Here is a 22,059-nt window from a genome sequence, read left to right on the forward strand (position 1 = left end):
GATCTGTTATGTTTGTGCAGTGCTGGTATATATTGATCTGTGATGTTTGTGCAGTGCTGGTATATATTGATCTGGTATGTTTGTGCAGTGCTGGTATATACTGATCTGCTATGTTTGTGCAGTGCTGGTATATATTTCTATGTGCTGTTTATTCACTGCTAGTATATATTTACACACAGGACATAGCAATGTTCAATTTAAATTATAAAATCACAGTTGCATATTTAATTTACTGACAATGTTGGAAGGTTCCACGGGGCAGTGGAAATTTGATTGTTTGTGGTCCTGAAATTTCTGATGGCAGCCCTGGCCCTCATTGCAATCAGCTGGTGTCATATTATTTCCCAGTGCAGACTGAGACATCCAAAGGGTTGAAAACAGTAGTCCCCGTGCTGCACCATGGGGGCTCATACTGTGTTCTAGGGAGAGTATGTGGGGACTCATACTGTATATAGGGGGCTGATACTGTATCAAGGAGGACTGTGTGGGGGCTCATGCTGAATATATGTGGGGTAGTGTGTTGGCGCATACTATATATAGGGGTGCTGTGTGTGGGCTCATACTAAATATAGGGGTTCTCTGTGTGGGATCATACTCTATATAGGGGGTTGTGTGGGGGCTCATAATGTGTTTAGGGGGATGTCAGCTTACTTAATTCTGCACAATATTAAATGATACAATTAATATTAAAATAAATTAATTATATAATTAATATATTAATATTGTACAGAATTAATTTGAGCCTATTGGTTCTGCCTCCACAAAAGTCACGGTCTCTTATGTGACCCCCTCGCAAAAAATAAATGCCACCTGTCATGGGTTTACCGCAACAGAGAGGAGCCAGAAGACCATGCCGTCTGATTTCTCCTACTCCTGCACTGATTAGAAGCATTTCACCTTCATATTAAACGGTGCAGATTTTTTCTAGCAGAGCAGGAGTTAATCCTCCCAGTTGAGAGCTCCTGGAAGCTTTCCTGCATTTATGCGCTCAGCTGTTCAGTGTTCGCCACTCCCCTCTCCTATATAAACTGCTCTCTGGCAAGCAGGCGTTGCCAGTATTAGGTTCACACTGCATGGTTCAGGAGTTGGTGGCGTGTTGTTTGAGAAGGCATTAGGTAGATTTATCTAACGACTGTTGCCTGGTTTTGGTTGTGTGTACATCCGCTCTTTCTCCCACTTTGCTTTCTCCCATCCTTCACTTTCCGATGTTTCCCTCTGTTGTTTGTGTGTGCATTTTTGTATGATTGGTATTTTCCTTTATTCCTGTACTTATTACCTTGTTAGTCTAGCTGGTGTATAGCCATACACTACTAATCCCCCTTCCCTGAGTGGGGGGAGGAATCAGACTTAGGGCGGATTCAGTAGCTAAGGTGTCAGGAAAACCCACTCACACGAGAGTCGGGGTATATGAATATCACCCCGCCGTCACCAATTGGTGATGGAGCTTACACAGTTGCAGCTCACTGGTGCCTCCCTTACCCTCAGGTCAGTCAGGGAACTGCACGCAGGACTAGTATTCACCAGAGAGGCTGCCCTGTCTCGTACTGGTTATCGGGGCACTGTGCAGTGAGGGTGGCATATATCACCAGTCCCAGGCTGAGGATATACATATAAACCTCCTTCGTCACTGCCAGGATCCCCCAATAACACCAGAATGGTATTATGCCACTAGCTCCTCATTAGATATAAGCCCGGTCCGTTACCAAGCCTATATCGAGTCAGAAACCAACCCCAAGTAGTGTGAATTTGCGCGAAGTATGTGTCGGTTCGATCATAGCGCAAAAAGAATGAAGCTAGCAAATTTATAAGTTTACTCCAAAAAAAATTGGCAGTGTTTACAAAAATACAACAATTATTACAAAAGATACAAAATACAAATATGCACAAACAGCTATAAAATAAAAGGGATAAGGGTACGAAACTTACTAAATCTCAGTCACAGGTATGACGTGTCAATAAAGTGGAGAGTTCCCAAAGAAATGATTCAGCACTCCTGAATGGGGTTAGCTGCTGTCTCTCCGGCTTTGAATGCTGCCCAAGATGGACATTCCTGTTTTATTGTTTGGCCATAAACTTAGGGACTCCCACCTTGCTGACCTAACATGTGGGCTGTTTTGTGGGAGATGCATCAATTTTGCAAAGTGATCAAAAACTCTTTTTTCCCATATCAAACATGTTGGCATTATTTTTTCCCTTGTGATTTTACCATTCTTTAGAAACACGGCATGTCTGTGATTTACTGGTGGGCAGAAATTCATTTCCTAGGTTTCCGAAGGCCCTAAATGCCGTAAAACACTGCCATGTGTAACCCCATTTGCCCAGATCCTGTAAATATAATTTTCATGTTTCTAGGATTACTGTGTGTTATTGAATTTGACTTTGAGTATTATGCCTCTAAGACAAAGGGATCTTTTGGGGGAAAACTCATTCAGCTGCTAGCTGGCAGACCATAAAGACTCACATTCCAATTACCATTTGCCTGAAGGAAGGGGGGAATGGAAATTCACAGAGAGGGGGCAAGGGGCTGCAAGAAGGATTTTGGCTTTACAGAAACCAAGGGTGGGAGGAGCAGTAGGCCAGTTGGTTGTATAGCCAGGACAATGGAAAATACTGACATAAGGCAAGGTACGTGGCTCTGGTATCTTCACCATCAGCAGTAATCCAGGGAACAGGGATAGCTAGGGTGCCCCCTAGCGTTAGGGACAGGGAAGGAGCCCTGGGATACCCGACAATAGTCGTGACACCACCCCTGTCCTAGAACACATCTGGGATGCTCCCAAAAAAGGAAGACATCCTGGATTGCTAGAAAATGAGGAAGTCTCCTGGGAACCGTATAAATCTTACCCAGGCAGCACTCCTTGAAGATTTACTGAGCATGGTGCTTGGGGGGGGGGGGGGGGGGAGGAGAGACATTCCTGAATTTCCTGCACAACAACCTCCAAATGTTGGCGAGTATGCCTTATGTAACAGTAGGGCCTTAGGCCTCCTGAAGTGTCAGTGCTCAGATGGAGCTGGTGGCCCGACCCCGAGGTTGTCACTCTGCGATCCTCAGGGGAGTGTTCTTGCTCTACAGGATGACACACTGTAAGTCGTTATTTGTCCCTTTTTTCCATCCATCATCCTTTATGCTATTAGTGTAGAATTAATTGACGCGAGGGGTCTGGAAATCCTTTTGCTGCTTGCTGTAATGTAACCGTTGGCGCCATTTGTGTCACCGACTTCATTAGTAGTAATGCCGATGAGAACGGCACTGTTATTAGGGAAGCAACCTCTTTATTAAAACACCATCTCGGGGAAGGGGAGGAGGCGAGCGCTGGAACCTAGCATGGTAATCTGCTGAGGATGAAGTTGCTCGCCATCTGTCCAGACACGGTGACCTTTATGCAGCACACGAATTGTTCCATCCATAACATTGGCGCGGGGCCGTGTACACAGAGGAAGCACAAAAATGTCACAATCATCTGCAGCAAGTATTTATGGCTTTATCCCAGCAGCCTGACGCTGTGCATACGGTGCAGAGAACATGGATGAGACAGACACAGACCGCTACACCGTGACTTACTGTAACCACTACTATCCACAGAGACCACCCATGATTGCACCATTCCCCTTCTGTTCTTACTGACATCACATGGGTGGGCAAGTCAATTCCTCCTGGAACATCAATGCTCCTCTCCTGACATACTCTGTGCTGCTGAGGACCCTGCGCCTTCTACCAAGTCAATGACCGCCCATTCCCCGACTCATATCCCGAGCTTCCCCCATAACGTGACGCCATCTCCTATCTAACCTAAAAGGACAGGTCAATGCTTCCTACGTCTCTCCTGACATCCTCTGTGCTGCTGGGGACCCTGCGCCTTCTACCAAGTCAATGACTGCCCATTAACCGACTCATATCCTGAGCTTCAGCCATCTCCTACCTAACATAAGAGGACAGGTCAATGCTTCCTACGTCTCTCCTGACATCCTCTGTGCTGCTGTGGACCTCCCATTTCTCTGCCCAGACCATGAGCTTGCCCCCCGTAACACGTAGACTCGTCATATATAACATGGGAGGACATACCACCGCCTCCCCGGTGGGACCAGCGTACTCCTTACCCTGAGAGCGTGACCCAGCAGCGCAGAGTATTTCAGGAGAGTAGTTCTCTTATTATGTGCAGAGAAGTCAGAAATTAGCAGGGGGTGACTATAGTGGGCGCACAGGTTGCACCCGGACCCCAGAGAGTAGAGGGGCCCAATGATAAGCTGTTTTGTCGCATCCGTATAGAGAAGCGCTGACTGCCCTCCGGTATAAACGCTAATCGCGTGGCAATGCTCTTTCCGGAGATCTGCACGTATGGCGGCTTTTAGCGAGCTGGATGTAACAACGGTTAAATGGATTAGCCTCCCCTCACCGGCTGACACACTTACAGGGGCCAAGCAGGCAAGTGGGACAGGGGATCATTACGTTACCAGGAAAGCACCCGAAAAGACGCCTGATCCCGCTCCATTAGGATGCAAAGTATCGAGATCGAGGATTTCCTCCCCCCCGTAATAAACTAGAGCCAGAGTTTGATCCCAACAATGCGATTCTGGCACAATGTAACTGTAAAGCGCCCAGACTGTTCAAACCAAGCACAGGCGGCCGCTGCTCCTTCCCACCTGGTTGTTTCCTATCTCCGCTCTTCTCCTGCCCCTGTAAAGTCAGAGCTATCAATCAAGGACACGGAGGCAGAACAAGTAGGTGGGAGGGCGCACTGAAATGCTCAGCCGCCCCAAGGGTGCACCTGTGCTTTGTTTGAACAGTCATTTTGTGCCTTAACCAAGTCCTGCTGCAATCCGTTTTCATTTTTTTTCTGCTTCCTTTTTTTTTTAGCACCGTCTTCCAAGTTTACTTATGTTAATGAGGTTTTTTTTTATTTTGTTTTATATTTTATAGCATTTAATATACCAGATCACATACTGGAAAGAGGGAAAAGTGATCTATGAATAGTGGAACTGGAAAAAAAAAAAAAAAACAATTTCCGCCTGGGTGTCATTTTTATGGTTTGATGTTCTACTTTATTCTGTGGGTCAGTACCATTATGTTAATACCGTTTGTACATAGTTTCTCTCTTATTAATCTTTTATTACTTTAACCCCTTCACCAACTTGCGTTTTCCCCTTTTGCGCTTTCGTTTTCTTCCTCCCCTTTTTCTCAGAGTCATAACTAATTTATTTTTCTCTCAATACGGCCAAGTGAGGGCTTGTTTTTTCAGCGACGAGTTGTACTTTTGAACGACACCATTGGTTTTACCACGTAGTGTACTGGACAATGGGAACAAAAATTCCAAGTGCGATGAAATTGCAAAAAAGTGTAAAAAAGTGCAATTTCACAATTGTTTTTGGGACTTTTTATTTGCTATGTTCACTAACGGCTAAAAGTAACCTGCCGTTATGATTCCCTGGGTCATTACGAGTTCCCAGACACCAAACACGTCTAGGTTCTTGTTCTATTTTAAGTCATGAACATAAAAAATCCATAGTTTGTAAGAAATAAATAAAGTCGCCATTTTCCGCGACTCGTAGCATCTCCATTTTCCAAGATCTGGGGCTGGGTGAGGGCTTATTTTTTGCTCGCTGAGATGACGTTTTTATTTATACCATTTTGGGATACATACAATATTTTGATCGCCTGTTATTGCATTTTATTATAGACAAAAAAAATAAATTCTGGGGTTTTGATTATATATTTCGTCACTGTTTACCGATTGGATTAATTTACTTTATATTTTGATAGATTGGGCGTTTCTTAAAGCAATGATACCAAATATGTGTATTTTATATTGTTTTATTTTGAATGGAGCAGATGAAGATGATTTGAACTTTTATGTTTTATTTTATTTTTAAATTCATATTTTTTAAAACTTTTTTTTTTTTTTACTTTTTACTGGCTTCAATAGTCTCTGACGGTGCGATTTTTTTTGTGCTATATATAGCAGGGCTGCAGCAGTGCTTCATAAATCATGATCTTCTATGTCTGCCGGCCACGGATCGGCGTCCGTAGGAGATTTACAATGACAAGCATGGGGGTCTTCTGCAGACCCCCGGCTGTCATGACAATCCATCGACGCTTCATGATCACGTCCGCAGGGTAAAAGTGCATGTTAAATGCCGCTGTCAGTGATTGACAGAAGCATTTAACTTTTTAACAGCCGCGGGTGGATCTCGAATCCACCCGCGGCTGTTAGATGCTCATAAAAGATGGAAAGATGCGGAATCAGCATTAAATGCATGGAGACAACCTTGGACGTACCTATACCTCAAAGATTGTGAAGGGGTTAAAAAAAAAAAAAAGAACAAAACCCTAAATTTCGTTTGCGTCTCTATATTCTGAGAGCTGTAACTTTGTCATCTATTCTGTATGGCAAACTGTAGTTTTTATTCTCACCATTTTGGCATCCATACAACTCGTCATTGTCTTTTATTCCATTCTTTTATGCACCATTATAAAAAAAAAAACAGCAATTCTGGATTTTTTTTCATTAATGGCATGTTCCATAAAAGATAATTACCGTAGATTTTTTTTTTTTTTTACAGAAAAAGCAAATATGTTTTTATCCTGTTGATATTTTTTTTTAATTTACAGGAAAACTTTTTTTTATTAAGTTGAACTTTCCTATTAACTTCCCTACTGCACTGGATCTCAGGTACAATACACTGCAATACTCCTGTACTTGTTAAGGGCCCTTACTTGGTTCCTTTGCCCCTGCAAAAACATCCATATATTGCCTAAATAATAGGAGCACATCATATTAAAATATTTCTGCTCTCACCTTTTCTTCAATTTAGTTGAAAAAAAAAATTCCAATTTCTCCCATTTACAAAATGATTGAAAAACTGCAACTCACATTACAACCACTAGGTGGCCACATAAAGACACATATAACATACACATCTCCCAGCAGAGTGTCATGGAATCATATATTTTTTTTTATAAAGCTCTTCTCCTCACACCAGGATAGGTGAGCCAAGAGAAAAGGAATATAAAACTGACATACAGTTGCTACAAAATACGGCCAAACAGCATTTGCATAATACCGCCATATACTGCTCTTCAATTGGAGCTCTGTAAGTTGGGGACAACTGACCAAAGAGAAAGGCTAGAGTGAAGGTTAGGGGTTCTTTCATGCTGCTCTTGCTAATTTTTGCCATAATAAATCACAAACATGTAAAAAAAGAAAAGTTACGAAGCAAAACAATACAATGGTAAATATGAAGGTTCCTAGGATAAATATTGACTTACCCGGATTTCATATTGTTGCGGTAATACTGTAATTCCCTATAAGATAAAGGAATTATTAAACTAAAACCACGTGAACCCCTTGCTGGCCAGGTGACTTTTTTGTTTTTCAACTTTCATATTCTTTTTTCATTACTTCTTCCAAAAGCCATACATTTAGAATTTTTGGACAAATAGGTCCCTTATGATCATTTGATGGCTTCATGGCTTTTACTATACCTTGGATACCACAGTATTTAGGGCTCGTGACACATGACTGGGGGGGAGAAAAAAAAAAAAAAAAGTCGCTAGATCCGATCATACCACACTCTGACACGCAAGTCAATGAGTCCGTGGAAAACATCGAACTGCACTCAGATGATGTCTGAGTGTGCTCCGATTTTCCTGGACTGACACACTGACAAAGATGGAGAAGATGGAGACGCAATGGAGAAGACGGAGACACAATGGAGAAGATGGAGTCACAATGGAGAAGATGGAGACACAATGGAGAAGATGGAGACACAATGGAGAAGATGGAGACACAATGGAGACGATGGATAAGATGGGAGACACAATGAAGAAGATGAAGACAAAGTGGAGAAGATGGAGACACAATTGAGAAGATGGAGACATAATGGAGAAGACGGAGACACAATGAAGAAGATGGAGAAGATGAAGACACAGTGGAGAAGATGAAGACACAGTGGAGAAGATGGAGACACAATTGAGAAGATGGAGACACAATGGAGAAGATAGAGAAGATGGAGACACAATGGAGAAGATGGAGACACAATGGAGAAGACGGAGACACAATGGAGAAGATGGAGAAGATGGAGACAATGGAGAAGATGGAGACACAATGGAGAAGACGGAGACACAATGGAGAAGATGGAGAAGATGGAGACACAATGGAGAAGATGGAGACACAATGGAGAAGATAAAGACACAATGGAGACACAATTGAGAAGATGGAGACACAATGGAGAAGATAGAGAAGATGGAGACAATGGAGAAGATGGAGACACAATGGAGAAGACGGAGACACAATGGAGAAGATGGAGAAGATGGAGACACAATGGAGAAGATGGAGACACAATGGAGAAGATGGAGACACAATGGAGAAGATAAAGACACAATGGAGACACAATGGAGAAGATGGAGACACAATGGAGAAGTTGGAGACACAATGGAGAAGTTGGAGACACAATGGAGAAGATGGAGACACAATGGAGAAGATAGAGAAGATGGAGACAATGGAGAAGATGGAGACACAATGGAGAAGACGGAGACACAATGGAGAAGATGGAGAAGATGGAGACACAATGGAGAAGATGGAGACACAATGGAGAAGATGGAGACACAATGGAGAAGATAAAGACACAATGGAGACACAATGGAGAAGATGGAGACACAATGGAGAAGTTGGAGACACAATGGAGAAGTTGGAGACACAATGGAGAAGATGGAGACACAATGGAGAAGATAAAGACACAATGGAGACACAATGGAGAAGATGGAGACACAATGGAGAAGTTGGAGACACAATGGAGAAGTTGGAGACACAATGGAGACGATGAAGAAGATGGGAGACACAATAGAGAATATGGACAAGATGGAGACACAATGGAGAATTTTTTTCTCCATCTTCTCCTTTTTCGAGAAAAAACGGATCACACTGATCAGAGTGATTGCATAATAGGCCACATTCTCTCGGATGAGAGAACATATGGTCGTGTGACCCCAGCCTTAGAGGTTGTAGTGAAATTAATAGACTGCTATGAAGCTCAGCCATGGGAGTGTGATTGTAGCAGGCATGTGTTTTCAGCAGGATCCTGGCTGCCATTTCAACCCATCAGCACACTTCGATCGTGCTGCATGGGGGAAAACGATGGTCTCTAAACCCACGCCTTACCAGGAATATGGCACTTGAGTGCTGTTTTCAGAAATTGGCAGGGTCATCTACACAGCTAAACAGCAGCGATCAGAGCTTGCTGCTGATAACACCGCCAGCTGAGTATGGCACCGGGTGCAGCTCCTGAGCCTGCTCCATACAGCCCTACCCAACATGCAATGTACGTATACAGTGAATAGCAGTATTATACAGGTACAGTATTGCAGTATTATTACAAATTATGTGCATTTGGTGACTGTACGCCGGTATTATTTGGACACTGTACGGTGAGATTGCCAAGAGCATAACCAACACCAAAGCAGCCAAGACGTAGACCTCAGAGCTCAAGGACTCAAGAGGCCGACCAATGGTCCGGTCTGGGGTCCGAATTGATTTGCTTGGGTCTGAATTCATTTTTGGCTGGGGCACAGATTTATTTTTTGGATCCGGATCTTTAAGTGCCTTGTGTACCCCGCGGGAGGCCCAGCGTCTACAGATGACTCCTAAGAAATTACTCACATCTACATACGCTGGCAAAAACATCCTGTAAGTAAAGGGCAGGCACACAGCGTATCACTGGCGGACATCGAAGACGTGAAGCAAGGGTGCAATGATAATTACCTCTTCCTTCTCCAACAACAGCGGCTTCCCCTCTCCGAAACTGAAGTCTTGGAGCTGTGTAGACATTTTAAGAGTCTGCAAAAAAAAATAGAGAGAGGAAAAAATGTGAGTGATTATAATAAGAAACAGATTGCACAATATTCAGCACAGAACAGAAACATCACAAGTAACAAGAAGACGAGAGCCGGAGAAGTGAAGTCTGCCGTCACTCCGTGTGTACACTGACATGACTCCCGTCACTCCCTATGTACACTGACATGACTCCCGTCACTCCGTGTGTACACTGACATGACTTCCGTCACTCCGTGTGTACACTGACATGACTCCCGTCACTCCCTATGTACACTGACATGACTCCCGTCACTCCGTGTGTACACTGACATGACTTCCGTCACTCCGTGTGTACACTGACATGACTTCCGTCACTCCGTGTGTACACTGACATGACTCCCGTCACTCCCTATGTACACTGACATGACTCCCGTCACTCCCTGTGTACACTGACATGACTCCCGTCACTCCGTGTGTACACTGACATGACTTCCGTCACTCCCTGTGTACACTGACATGACTCCCGTCACTCCGTGTGTACACTGACATGACTCCCGTCACTCCCTGTGTACACTGACATGACTCCCGTCACTCCGTGTGTACACTGACATGACTTCCGTCACTCCCTATGTACACTGACATGACTTCCGTCACTCCGTGTGTACACTGACATGACTCCCGTCACTCCCTATGTACACTGACATGACTCCCGTCACTCCGTGTGTACACTGACATGACTTCCGTCACTCCGTGTGTACACTGACATGACTTCCGTCACTCCGTGTGTACACTGACATGACTCCCGTCACTCCCTATGTACACTGACATGACTCCCGTCACTCCGTGTGTACACTGACATGACTCCCGTCACTCCCTGTGTACACTGACATGACTCCCGTCACTCCGTGTGTACACTGACATGACTTCCGTCACTCCGTGTGTACACTGACATGACTTCCGTCACTCCGTGTGTACACTGACATGACTCCCGTCACTCCGTGTGTACACTGACATGACTCCCGTCACTCCGTGTGTACACTGACATGACTTCCGTCACTCCCTGTGTACACTGACATGACTTCCGTCACTCCCTGTGTACACTGACATGACTTCCGTCACTCCCTGTGTACACTGACATGACTTCCGTCACTCCCTGTGTACACTGACATGACTTCCGTCACTCCCTGTGTACACTGACATGACTTCCGTCACTCCCTGTGTACACTGACATGACTTCCGTCACTCCGTGTGTACACTGACATGACTTCCGTCACTCCGTGTGTACACTGACATGACTTCCGTCACTCCGTGTGTACACTGACATGACTTCCGTCACTCCGTGTGTACACTGACATGACTTCCGTCACTCCGTGTGTACACTGACATGACTTCCGTCACTCCGTGTGTACACTGACATGACTTCCGTCACTCCGTGTGTACACTGACATGACTTCCGTCACTCCGTGTGTGCACTGACATGACTCCCCTATGTGGTCGAAGTCACGAGACCACATGTATGATCCTGGCACACAACCAACAAGATTCCCATAAGTTTCTCTCCATGTTCTCTCTATTTGTCGTCTGACCAAAAGTTTGAAAATCTCACGTAAGTCTTCACGTAACAGACCAATATCACTGCAAATACAGGGGAATCATGACAGTGTGCAAACTGCACTTTTCATGTCAGCCTAAAAAACACTTCTAATTGATTAATAGTGATGAGCGACGGGTGTAAAGTGTTATCTGAGCAAGCTCTGGTGTTCTCCGAATGACTTCAGCGTGCTCGAATAATATGTTCCAGTCCCCGTGGCTGCATGTCTCGCGGCTGTTCGACAGCCACATCACATGCAGGGATTGCCTAAGAAACACTGATGAACAGCAGCGGGGACTCGAACATAATATTCGAGCACACTGAAGACACTCGGATAACACCAGAGCATGCTCAGATGACACCTTATCTGAGCAAGGTCATTCATCACTAATAATGAAATTTTGCATTTTAGAGTGCAAATATTAGAGTATTAATACCAATTATGAGATTCCTGAATTACCTTCACATACAAAAATAATTATTATTTATTTCTATAGCACCATTGATTCCACGGTGTTGTACATGAGAAGGGGTTACATACAAGTTACAGATATCACTTACAGTAAACTAACAATGACAGACTGATACAGAGGGGCGAGGACCCTGCCCTTGTGGGCTTACATTCTACAGGATGGTGGGGAAGGAGACAGTAGGTTGAGGGTTGCAGGAGCTCCGGTGTTGGTGAGGCGGTAGCTCCGGTGTTGGTGAGGCGGTAGCTCCGGTGTTGGTGAGGCGGTAGCTTCCGTAGTGGTGAGGAGGCAGCGGTGTCAGTGCAGGCTGTAGGCTTTCCTGAAGAGATGGGTTTTCAGGTTCCATCTGAAGGATCCGAATGTGGTTGATTGTCGGACGTGTTGGGGCAAAGAATTCCAGAGGATGGCGGATATTCGGGAGAAGTCTTGGAGGCGGTTGGGTGAGGAGCGGATAAGTGTGTAGGAGAGAAGGAGGTCTTGGGAGGACCGGAGATCACGTGAGGGAAGATATCGAGAGATTAGTTCAGAGATATTTGGAGGAGACAGGTTATGGATGGCTTTGCATGTCAGTATTAGTAATTTGAACTGGATACGCTGAGGGAATGGGAGCCAGTGAAGAAATTTGCAGAGGGGAGAAACAGGGGAGTAGCGAGGAGAGAGATGAATTAGTCGGGCAGCAGAATTAAGGATGGACTGGAGAGGTGCAAGGGCGTTAGCAGGGAGGCCACAGAAAAGGATGTTGCAGTAGTCAAGGCGGGAGATGATGAGGGCATGCACAAGCATTTTAGTAGATTGACTGTTGAGGAAAGGACGGATTCTGGAGATATTTTTGAGCTGGAAGCGACAGGAGGTGGAAAGAGCTTGGATGTGCGGTTTGAAGGACAGGGCAGAGTCAAGGGTTACTCCGATGCAGCGGACTTCTGGTACAGGGGAAAGCGTGATGTTGTTAATTGCGATAGATAGGTCAGGTAAGCAAGATCTGTGAGATGGAGTAAAGATGATGATTTCAGATTTGTCCACATTGAGTTTGAGGAAGCGAAAGGAGAAGAAGGAGGATATGGCTGATAGACACTCCGGGATTCTGGACAGCAGAGAGGTGACGTCTGGGCCAGAAAGGTAGATCTGATTGTCATCAACATAAAGGTGGTACTGGAATCCATGGGACTTTATGAGTTGTCCCAGGCCAAGTGTATAGATTGAGAAGAGTAACGGGTCCTAGAACAGAGCTTTGGGGGACTCCAGAGGGAGGGTGGGATGAGGACATAGTGTGGGAGTGGGAGACGCTGAATGTGTGGTTGGAAAGGTATGAGGAGATCCAGGATAGGGTGAGGTTTTTGATGCCAAATGAGGAGAGGATCTGTAGTAGGAGGAAGTGGTCAATTGTGTTGAAAGCAGAGGACAGGTCTAGAAGGAGGAGTATAGAGTACTGTTAGCTTTGGCTGCAAGTAGGCCATTAAGGATAGACGTGATTGTGACATGTTTGAAAGCAGAAGGGAAGGCAAAACTAAAAGGTCCATAAACATTCCACCACACTGAGGATACAATAGTCCAGAACACGAATGCAGTTCAGTAACATGACAAAATGTCCAAGGAGATGAGAGTCCTATATGGCCCTATATGAGTCTGTGGTGATAGCATGGTAATCCAGGATAGTCCGCTTTACAATGTTGTAATCCCGATTCCGCTGTGAGTTAATGGTTCGGTAAGCCTCCGTCATGTTTCCATTCAGGAGTCGCACTAACAAACGCATCTAGCCAGAGTGGGGCACCTTCATCACAGCACACTGCTCCTCAAAGTCCTTGAATAACCCCTTCACATCTCCGGAAGCCTCATCAAATGGCTTAAACGCTGTCCGGGTGATCTGTACAGGCTCCCAGATCGTGGGGTTTACACTCCACATTGCATTACTCCCTCTTTCAAGCTCTATTGCTTCTTGTCTCTGCTGTGCCCGGCGGGCAGCCTCCTCCTTATACTCCTGAGAGACGCCTGGGCCCAGAACCGCCATCTCTTCTTCATACCACACCAACCACTGGCTTTTTGGAGTGGGGATCCCTGTCTCCAGTGCTTGTCCTTCACACATCTGGGAGGGGGTGGCCAGGCTAGCACCCACCAGTAGGTCAATTAAGGCTTCTTTAGTCAGTCCATGGTAGTTCAGGCCCAGGTCTCTGGCCCTCTCCTGTAAACTGGATATAATTTCTGTACTCACTATGTGGGTGGTTCTCCATTGGGTTACACTGTTGATCCTGCTGCCACCAGTTGTCACAGGGTCCTTCTCCGATACCACACAATCAACAGAGAGAGGGAAGTGTGAACAATCCCAAGACCTTTATTATAGGCAAAACTAAAAGGTCCATAAACAATCCACCACACTGAGGATACAATAGTCCAGAACACGAATGCAGTTCAGTAACAGGATAAATGTCCAAGGAGATGAGAGTCCAATAATCCAGCAGACAGATGATAAAAAATCCATACGCTTCCCTTTCTCTCTGACATGCTGTGTTCACACCATCCTCACCACACAGGAACTGACTTACAGCTCCTGTCCTCCCCAGCTCCCTCCTTATGTCCAGGGGTAGTCAGATAAGTTGGGGTGGTTTTCAGGCCTCCCAGACCTGACAAAGGTGCCTCAGGGATTAAGGCACTACAGGGGGTCATCAAGAGGCATAGATACAGTCAGGCTGCAGACAGTAAAGGAACCTTCACACTGAACGATATCGCTAGCGATCCGTGACGTTGCAGCGTCCTGGCTAGCGATATTGTTCAGTTTGACACGCAGCAGCGATCAGGATCCTGCTGTGACATCGTTGGTCGCTGCAGAAAGTCCAGCACTTTATTTCGTCACTGGATCTCCTGCAGACATCGCTGAATCGGCATGTGTGACGCCGATTCAGCGATGTCTTCACTGGTAACCAGGGTAAACATCGGGTTACTAAGCGCAGGGAAGTGGGATTGGGTTAAAGGTGCAGTTAGAGGAAAGGAGAAGACCCACTCCTCCACCATGTCTGTTGCTGGGGAGAGGGGTGTGGGTGAAGTGGAGGCCGCCATAACACAGCGCAGCAGAGGAGGCGGTGTCAGAGGGTGTCTGTCACAAATATAAGAAATACTGCCCCTATATACAAGATTATAACTACAATAATGAATCCATATATTGACAAAATCGGCACCAGCTTCATAACGATATCAAAATTCAGAAATGGAAAATCAAGACAATGAGCATGTAGTATATGACTGATGGAGCGCACCATTAAAGTTCGTAAAACAAGTGGTCTCTTTGAAAAAGAGCTTGAATGGATACAGCTGTCAGGAGTAGTGTTGAGCATTCCGATACCGCAAGTATCGGGTATCGGCCGATATTTGCGGTATCGGAATTCCGATACCGAATTCCGATACTTCCCGCGTATCGGATACCGGAATCGGAAGTTCCCAGAATTCAAATTGAACGCAGCAGCCAATGAGGAATGAATGAAAGTGTGGGCACATCCTGTTTAGCATGGTGGGCATGTAAGTACTGGCAAGGCTGGGATTGGCTGCTGAAATGATGTCACTCTGCACTAAAAAAAGCGCTGCCGCCATTTTGCGCTCACTCTGCTGTGATTTCAGTTAGGGACAGGACGCTGTGTTCTAACTGAGGGCCAGTTGAGCTTGCTAATTGCTTTATTTTCCTTTCCAAAGGCTAATTTAGCAAAACGCTGTGTGTTCTTCACTGTTCACCTTGCTCTTGCCTTGCAGCGCTGTTTTAACAGCGTTCTGCAAGGTCTCTGTGTGTGTGTGTGTGCAGCTCACTCTGTAGTCTGTGTGCAGCCATATACCCGGTTGTATTCAGCTCAGGGGGGGTTCACACTGCCTCACACAGTTGTTCTTTTTTGCTCTTAGTGCAGCCTGCTGCACATTTTTTCTCAAATTTCCTATTAGTGTTTTTCCACCCGTCTCCAGCTCTATTGTGGAAAAACACTACATAGGATAACCTAGAGGGGGTTTTTAGGGCCTTGCAGCGCCGTTTACGGCTGTCTGCACGGTCTCCGTGTGAGCCCAGCTCGCCCTGTAGTCTGTGTGCAGCCATAGCCGGTTGGATTCAGCTCAGGGTTCGTTACTGGCTCATACCTTGAGAAAAATTTTCCTTTTTTTCAAATAGTGCAGCCTGTTTAAAATTTGAAAAAAAAAAATCCTATTAGTGTCTTTCCACTCGTATCCAGCTAAATAGTGGAAAAACACTATATAGGATAACCTAGAGGGGTTTTTTTGGGCCTTGCAGCGCCGTTTACGGCTGTCTGCACGGTCTCTGTGTGAGCGCAGCTCGCCCTGTAGTCTGTGTGCAGCCATAGCCGGTTGGATTCAGCTCAGGGTGCGTTACTGCCTCATACCTTGAAAAACAATTTCCTTTTTTTCAAATAGTGCAGCCAGTTTAAAATTTGAAAAAAAAAATTCCTATTAGTGTCTTTCCACTTGTATCCAGCTAAATAGTGGAAAAACACTATATAGGATAACCTAGAGGAGGGTTTTTTGGCCTTGCAGCGCCGTTTACGGCTGTCTGCACGGTCTCCGTGTGAGCCCAGCTCGCCCTGTAGTCTGTGTGCAGCCATAGCCGGTTGGATTCAGCTCAGGGTTCGTTACTGGCTCATACCTTGAGAAAAATTTTCCTTTTTTTTCAAATAGTGCAGCCTGTTTAAAATTTGAAAAAAAAAAAATCCTATAAGTGTCTTTCCACTCGTATCCAGCTAAATAGTGGAAAAACACTATATAGGATAACCTAGAGGGGTTTTTTTGGGCCTTGCAGCGCCGTTTACGGCTGTCTGCACGGTCTCTGTGTGAGCGCAGCTCGCCCTGTAGTCTGTGTGCAGCCATAGCCGGTTGGATTCAGCTCAGGGTGCGTTACTGCCTCATACCTTGAAAAACAATTTCCTTTTTTTCAAATAGTGCAGCCAGTTTAAAATTTGAAAAAAAAAATTCCTATTAGTGTCTTTCCACTTGTATCCAGCTAAATAGTGGAAAAACACTATATAGGATAACCTAGAGGAGGGTTTTTTGGCCTTGCAGCGCCGTTTACGGCTGTCTGCACGGTCTCCGTGTGAGCCCAGCTCGCCCTGTAGTCTGTGTGCAGCCATAGCCGGTTGGATTCAGCTCAGGGTTCGTTACTGGCTCATACCTTGAGAAAAATTTTCCTTTTTTTTCAAATAGTGCAGCCTGTTTAAAATTTGAAAAAAAAAAAATCCTATAAGTGTCTTTCCACTCGTATCCAGCTAAATAGTGGAAAAACACTATATAGGATAACCTAGAGGGGTTTTTTTGGGCCTTGCAGCGCCGTTTACGGCTGTCTGCACGGTCTCTGTGTGAGCGCAGCTCGCCCTGTAGTCTGTGTGCAGCCATAGCCGGTTGGATTCAGCTCAGGGTGCGTTACTGCCTCATACCTTGAAAAACAATTTCCTTTTTTTCAAATAGTGCAGCCAGTTTAAAATTTGAAAAAAAAAATTCCTATTAGTGTCTTTCCACTTGTATCCAGCTAAATAGTGGAAAAACACTATATAGGATAACCTAGAGGAGGGTTTTTTGGCCTTGCAGCGCCGTTTACGGCTGTCTGCACGGTCTCCGTGTGATTTAAACTAGCTCTGTAGCCCGATCTGCACCAAAAAAAAAGTTAAGTTCACCAAACACAACTTAACACTTGTGTAGGCCACATTTGAAAAATAATAAAGTTTAGTCCACAATTTACAACATTAGTGTTTCTTACACCTGTTAGGAGGAGCATTACAGGAAGAAGCACACTAAGGCCTTAGTACTTTTCTGCTTATCTTTATCTGTCAACCAAGATGAAGAGGGCAGGGAGTAAGGCACGTGGGCGTGGGCGCGGAGCAGGGAGAGGAGCAGGGAGAGGACGTGGTGATTCTGTGCCTGCTGCGGGCGCCGGTGACTCGTCGTCACTCAGTTTCAGCAGGGAACAGTCCTTCATGCGCAGCTTTGTCGGAGAGCGCCGTGCACCGCTGCTGCGTGAAGACCAAATTGAAGCCGTTGTCGGGTGGATGGCAGCTAACGCCTCGGCATCGACTTCAGTTAGTGCCACATCCTCTCAGGCACAGAGCACTGGAGAGCAGCCATCTGTCTCTTCACCACCTGCCAAATTGGCCAGGCAGTCAGAGAGCCCAGGACAGGAGCCGTCTCTACTTCTGTTCTCTGAATCTCTTGGCTTGGAAACAGGGGGCCAGCCAAGCAGCATTGGAGAAATGGAAGAAGAGGCAGTGTGCAGTGATGCCCAACACCTTTTTCTCTCTGACTCTGAAGAGGCAGGTGGGCCAGTGCCTCCGGTGACCACAGCGCAGTACGCATCTGATGATGAAACTCAGGTGCCGCTTTCTCGTGCGTACTGTGCTGCTGAGACTACCCAGGAGGAGCAGTTGGTGGCAGAGGGTAGTGGAGATGATGAGGTCCTTGACCCATCGTGGCGTGAGGAACAGGAAGGTGGTGGGAGCAGCTCAGAGGAAGAGCTTCCTCTTACGGGCCAAAGAGGGAGAGGGAGGGGGAAGACTGCGGAGCCTGTAGCCTCCACTTTGGCACCCGTTAGGAGCCTGTCTCTTTCCAAAGCCAAAAAGGGCGCTCCCAAGACTTGCAGTGCCTGGTCCTTTTTTGACACAGTTGCAGATGACATTTGTTTTGTCAAATGCAAGCTGTGTCATCAGAAAGTAAAAAGAGGTAAAAGTGTCAGCAACCTCAATACCACAAATATGTGGAAACATGTGCGGACCAGGCACGCGGTGGAGTTACAGAAACACACTGAAGATGTAGGCCAACCAACAGCGGCAGCTACCACCTCTTCAGCTCGTGTTGCCTCTTCCTCCAGCTCACGCACAGCTGGTTTGGCTTCCTCCCAGAGACCTTGTGTAATTCCACCCACAGCACCACCTTCCCAGTCATCCTCACACTCCCAGTCTACTCTACAGCCATCGGTAGTACAGGCATGGGAGAAAAGGCGGGCATTCTCGGCCAACCACCCACGAGCACAGGCTCTGAATGCAGGCATTGCCAAACTGTTGTCCCTGGAAATGCTCTCGTTCAGGCTGGTGGAGACTGACAGCTTCCGTGACTTGATGGCATTGGCAGTCCCACAGTACAAGGTGCCCAGCCGCTTTTACTTCAGCAGGCAGGCTGTCCCTGCCCTGCACAGGCATGTTGAGGCAAACATAAAACATGCGCTACTGAACGCCGTCAGTAGCAAGGTCCACCTCACCACCGATGCGTGGACCAGTCAGCATGGACAGGGGCGATATGTTTCCCTCACTGCCCATTGGGTTAATGTTGTTGAGCTAGGTACAGATCGTGCGAGTGGCGCAGGACGTGTCCTGCCCACTCCAAGGATTGCAGGAATCCAGTCTGTACGCATCGACTCCTCCTCTTACACCAGTTCCTCTGATTCCTCTCTGCAGGATCCGTCACAGTCCACCTCCACATGGACCCGTGAACGTTTACCTATGACCGACATGAGCACAGCCGTGGCCAAACGTCAGCAGGCCGTCTTGAAACTAGTTTCATTGGGGCATCGAAGCCACACAGCGCAGGAGCTCTGGAATGCCATCAAGCAGGAGAGCGATGTGTGGTTACTGCCAGCGAATCTCCAGCCAGGCATGGTAGTGTGTGACAATGGCCGAAATCTGGTGGCAGCTTTGGCCCTTGGCAACCTCACTCACATCCCATGTCTGGCACATGTGCTCAATTTGGTTGTGCAGAGTTTTCTGAGGGACTATCCGGATCTTGATGCCCTGCTGCACAAGGTCCGCCTAGAGTGTGCTCACTTGCGGCGTTCCAGCTTGGCCAGATCCCGCATTGCTGCTCTGCAGCGCAGATTCCGCCTTCCGGAACACCGCATCATATGTGACCTACCTACCCGGTGGAATTCCACGTTACATATGTTGGAGCGGTTGTGTGAGCAGCAGCAAGCAGTTATGGAGTACCAGCTGCATCAGGCGCAAAGAAGTCGCAGTCAGCGCCGATCAGACTTCACAACCACAGAGTGGGCCACTCTGAAGGACGTCTGCCAGGTTTTGCGTCCTTTTGATTATTCCACGCGGATGGCAAGTGCAGATGATGCACTAGTCAGCATGACTGTCCCCCTTATCTGCCTGCTTCAGCAAACTTTGCAAGGGTTAAGGGATGATGTGGTGGAAGAGGTGGAGGATGAGGAGTCACCTTTTCCATCAGCTTCTGGAGAGTCAGTGCCACGTGGTTCCTCACAAAGGGGTACGCAGGGGCCAATTTGTGAGGAGGATGAGGAGGAGTCAATGGACGAGGAAGAGCTCCGTCCAGAGGAGGGAGCGACACAATTGTCCAGTGGTCAGTGTGTACAGCGAGGGTGGGGTGATGACGAGCGGGCAGAGATCATGTCTCAAGCAGGGGACAGCGTTTCTGGGCCGGTTGGCACTCTGCAGCACATGGTAGATTTTATGCTGCAGTGCCTGAGAAATGACCGCCGCATCGACCACATTCTCAACATGCCTGATTATTGGGTGTTCACCCTCCTCGATCCTCGCTACCGGGACAACGTCCAAAACCTCATCCCTGCGTTGACCCGGGAACGTAAATTGCGGGAGTACCACGACACACTGGTGAATTCCATCATCTTCTCCTGTCCAACTGAGAGGAGTGCTGCTAGTGCTTTACAAAGCAGCTCAGTGCGTCGAGGCAGTGGGGGAGGCTCTGCCCAAAGAGGGAGCAGAAGCAGTGCCTCTGCCCAAGGCAAGCCGAGTATGGCACAACTCTGGCACACTTTTGTGTGCCCGCCCCAAATGTCTACACCATCACCGGCGGCTCCAGTCAGCAGGAGGCAACGGTTCCGTCAGATGGTGACAGACTACATGGCTTGCCCTCTTACTGTACTCCCCGACGGCTCTTCCCCGTTCAAGTTTTGGGTCTCTAAGCTGGATACATGGCCAGAGCTAAGCCAGTATGCATTGGAGGTGCTGGCTTGCCCTGCGGCTAGTGTCTTATCGGAACGTGTCTTTAGTGCCGCAGGTGGTGTACTAACAGACCGTCGCATGCGACTATCCTCCGATAACGTTGACCGGCTTACTTTCCTGAAAATGAACCAGGCCTGGATCTCGCAGGAATTTGCCACTCCTCTGCCTGATTAATTAATTGGGTGTCATCCAGGTCTCCTGCTGTGTTCATCTTTCTACCACCTGAACTGCTATTCCTGGGCTCCAACACCGCCAGTTGCGGCTCAGAAGTGCAGGCTGCACAGTCAAAACATACGACCCAGTGTTATTGGGTTTCAGTAACGTCAGCTGATCCCCAGCTGTGTAGCCGGCAATGTGTCCTGCGACCGCTACGCTGGCACAACAACCTGAATGTAAGGGAACCTGCCCCCCCCCCCCCCCCCCGTCGTTTGTTACTGAAAGAGCCATCTTGTGCAGCAGTAATGCTGCACAAGGAAAAGGTAGCTATTTTTTTTGGGCTCCTTGCACACGCAGAACTTAACACTTATAAAATGTGTTCACTGATACCGTTATACCGTCCCAGAGCTGGGACTTTCCTTCGTAATGTGACGCAGCACAGCCGTCATTCCTACCCCCTTGGTGCCATGCGCTGCCTCCTCAGCGTTGTTTTAAGCTGTCACGGAGCCTGCGCTGTTCTGTTATCCCTTGGCCATGCCCTATTTGCGCTGCCTGTCTTCTGACATAATTTGGTGTCAGGCTGGCTGCGCCTGTGCGGCCGCGCTGCCATAGATCCCGCCTCGCAGTGTCTTCTGATTGAGTCACACTGCGGGCCTGGGATCCATGGGCATGCGTAGTGCATATCTTCCCCTCGGGCTCTCGCTCATTTCCCTCCGCCTTCTTTAGACTGTGCGCCGTCAGCTGATCCCTAATAGCATGCCACGGCCGTGACAACGCACAGTCTGAAGAAGAGGGAAGGAGGGGAGTGAGAGTCGAGGATATGCACTGTGCATGCCCATGGATCCAAGGCCCGCAGTGGGATTACGTTAGACGAGACTGCGAGGTGGGATCTGGAGCAGCGTGGACGCACAGGCACTGACAGCCTGACACCAAATTATGTCAGAAGACAGGCAGCGCTAATTGGGCATGGCCAAGGGATAACAGAACAGCGCAGGCTCCGTGACAGCTTAAAACAACGCTGAGGAGGCAGCACACGGCACCAAGGGGATAGGAATGACAGCTGTGCTGTGTCCCATTACGAAGGAAATTCGCAC

General features: G+C 47.1%; 1 protein-coding gene across 2 annotated transcripts in view; it reads right to left on the reverse strand.

Moving 5' to 3' along the window:
* The window catches only part of NDRG1 (N-myc downstream regulated 1), a 71,443-nt gene that overhangs the window by 23,631 nt on the left and 25,753 nt on the right, over positions 1-22,059 (reverse strand). Inside the window, exons 2-3 of one of the 2 annotated variants that reach the window (XM_069731941.1) lie at positions 9,756-9,830; positions 7,265-7,300 (exon numbers count right to left, since the gene is read on the reverse strand). In XM_069731941.1, coding sequence (XP_069588042.1) covers positions 7,265-7,300; positions 9,756-9,821 — 102 coding nt within the window. In that variant the 5' untranslated portion in view covers positions 9,822-9,830. The remainder of the gene's footprint in view (positions 1-7,264; positions 7,301-9,755; positions 9,831-22,059) is intronic. The other variant, XM_069731942.1, reaches the window with a different exon arrangement.

The sequence above is a fragment of the Ranitomeya imitator genome, chromosome 6 (genome assembly GCF_032444005.1).
Source record: "Ranitomeya imitator isolate aRanImi1 chromosome 6, aRanImi1.pri, whole genome shotgun sequence".
In the NCBI taxonomy this organism is placed as follows: Eukaryota; Metazoa; Chordata; class Amphibia; order Anura; family Dendrobatidae; genus Ranitomeya; species Ranitomeya imitator.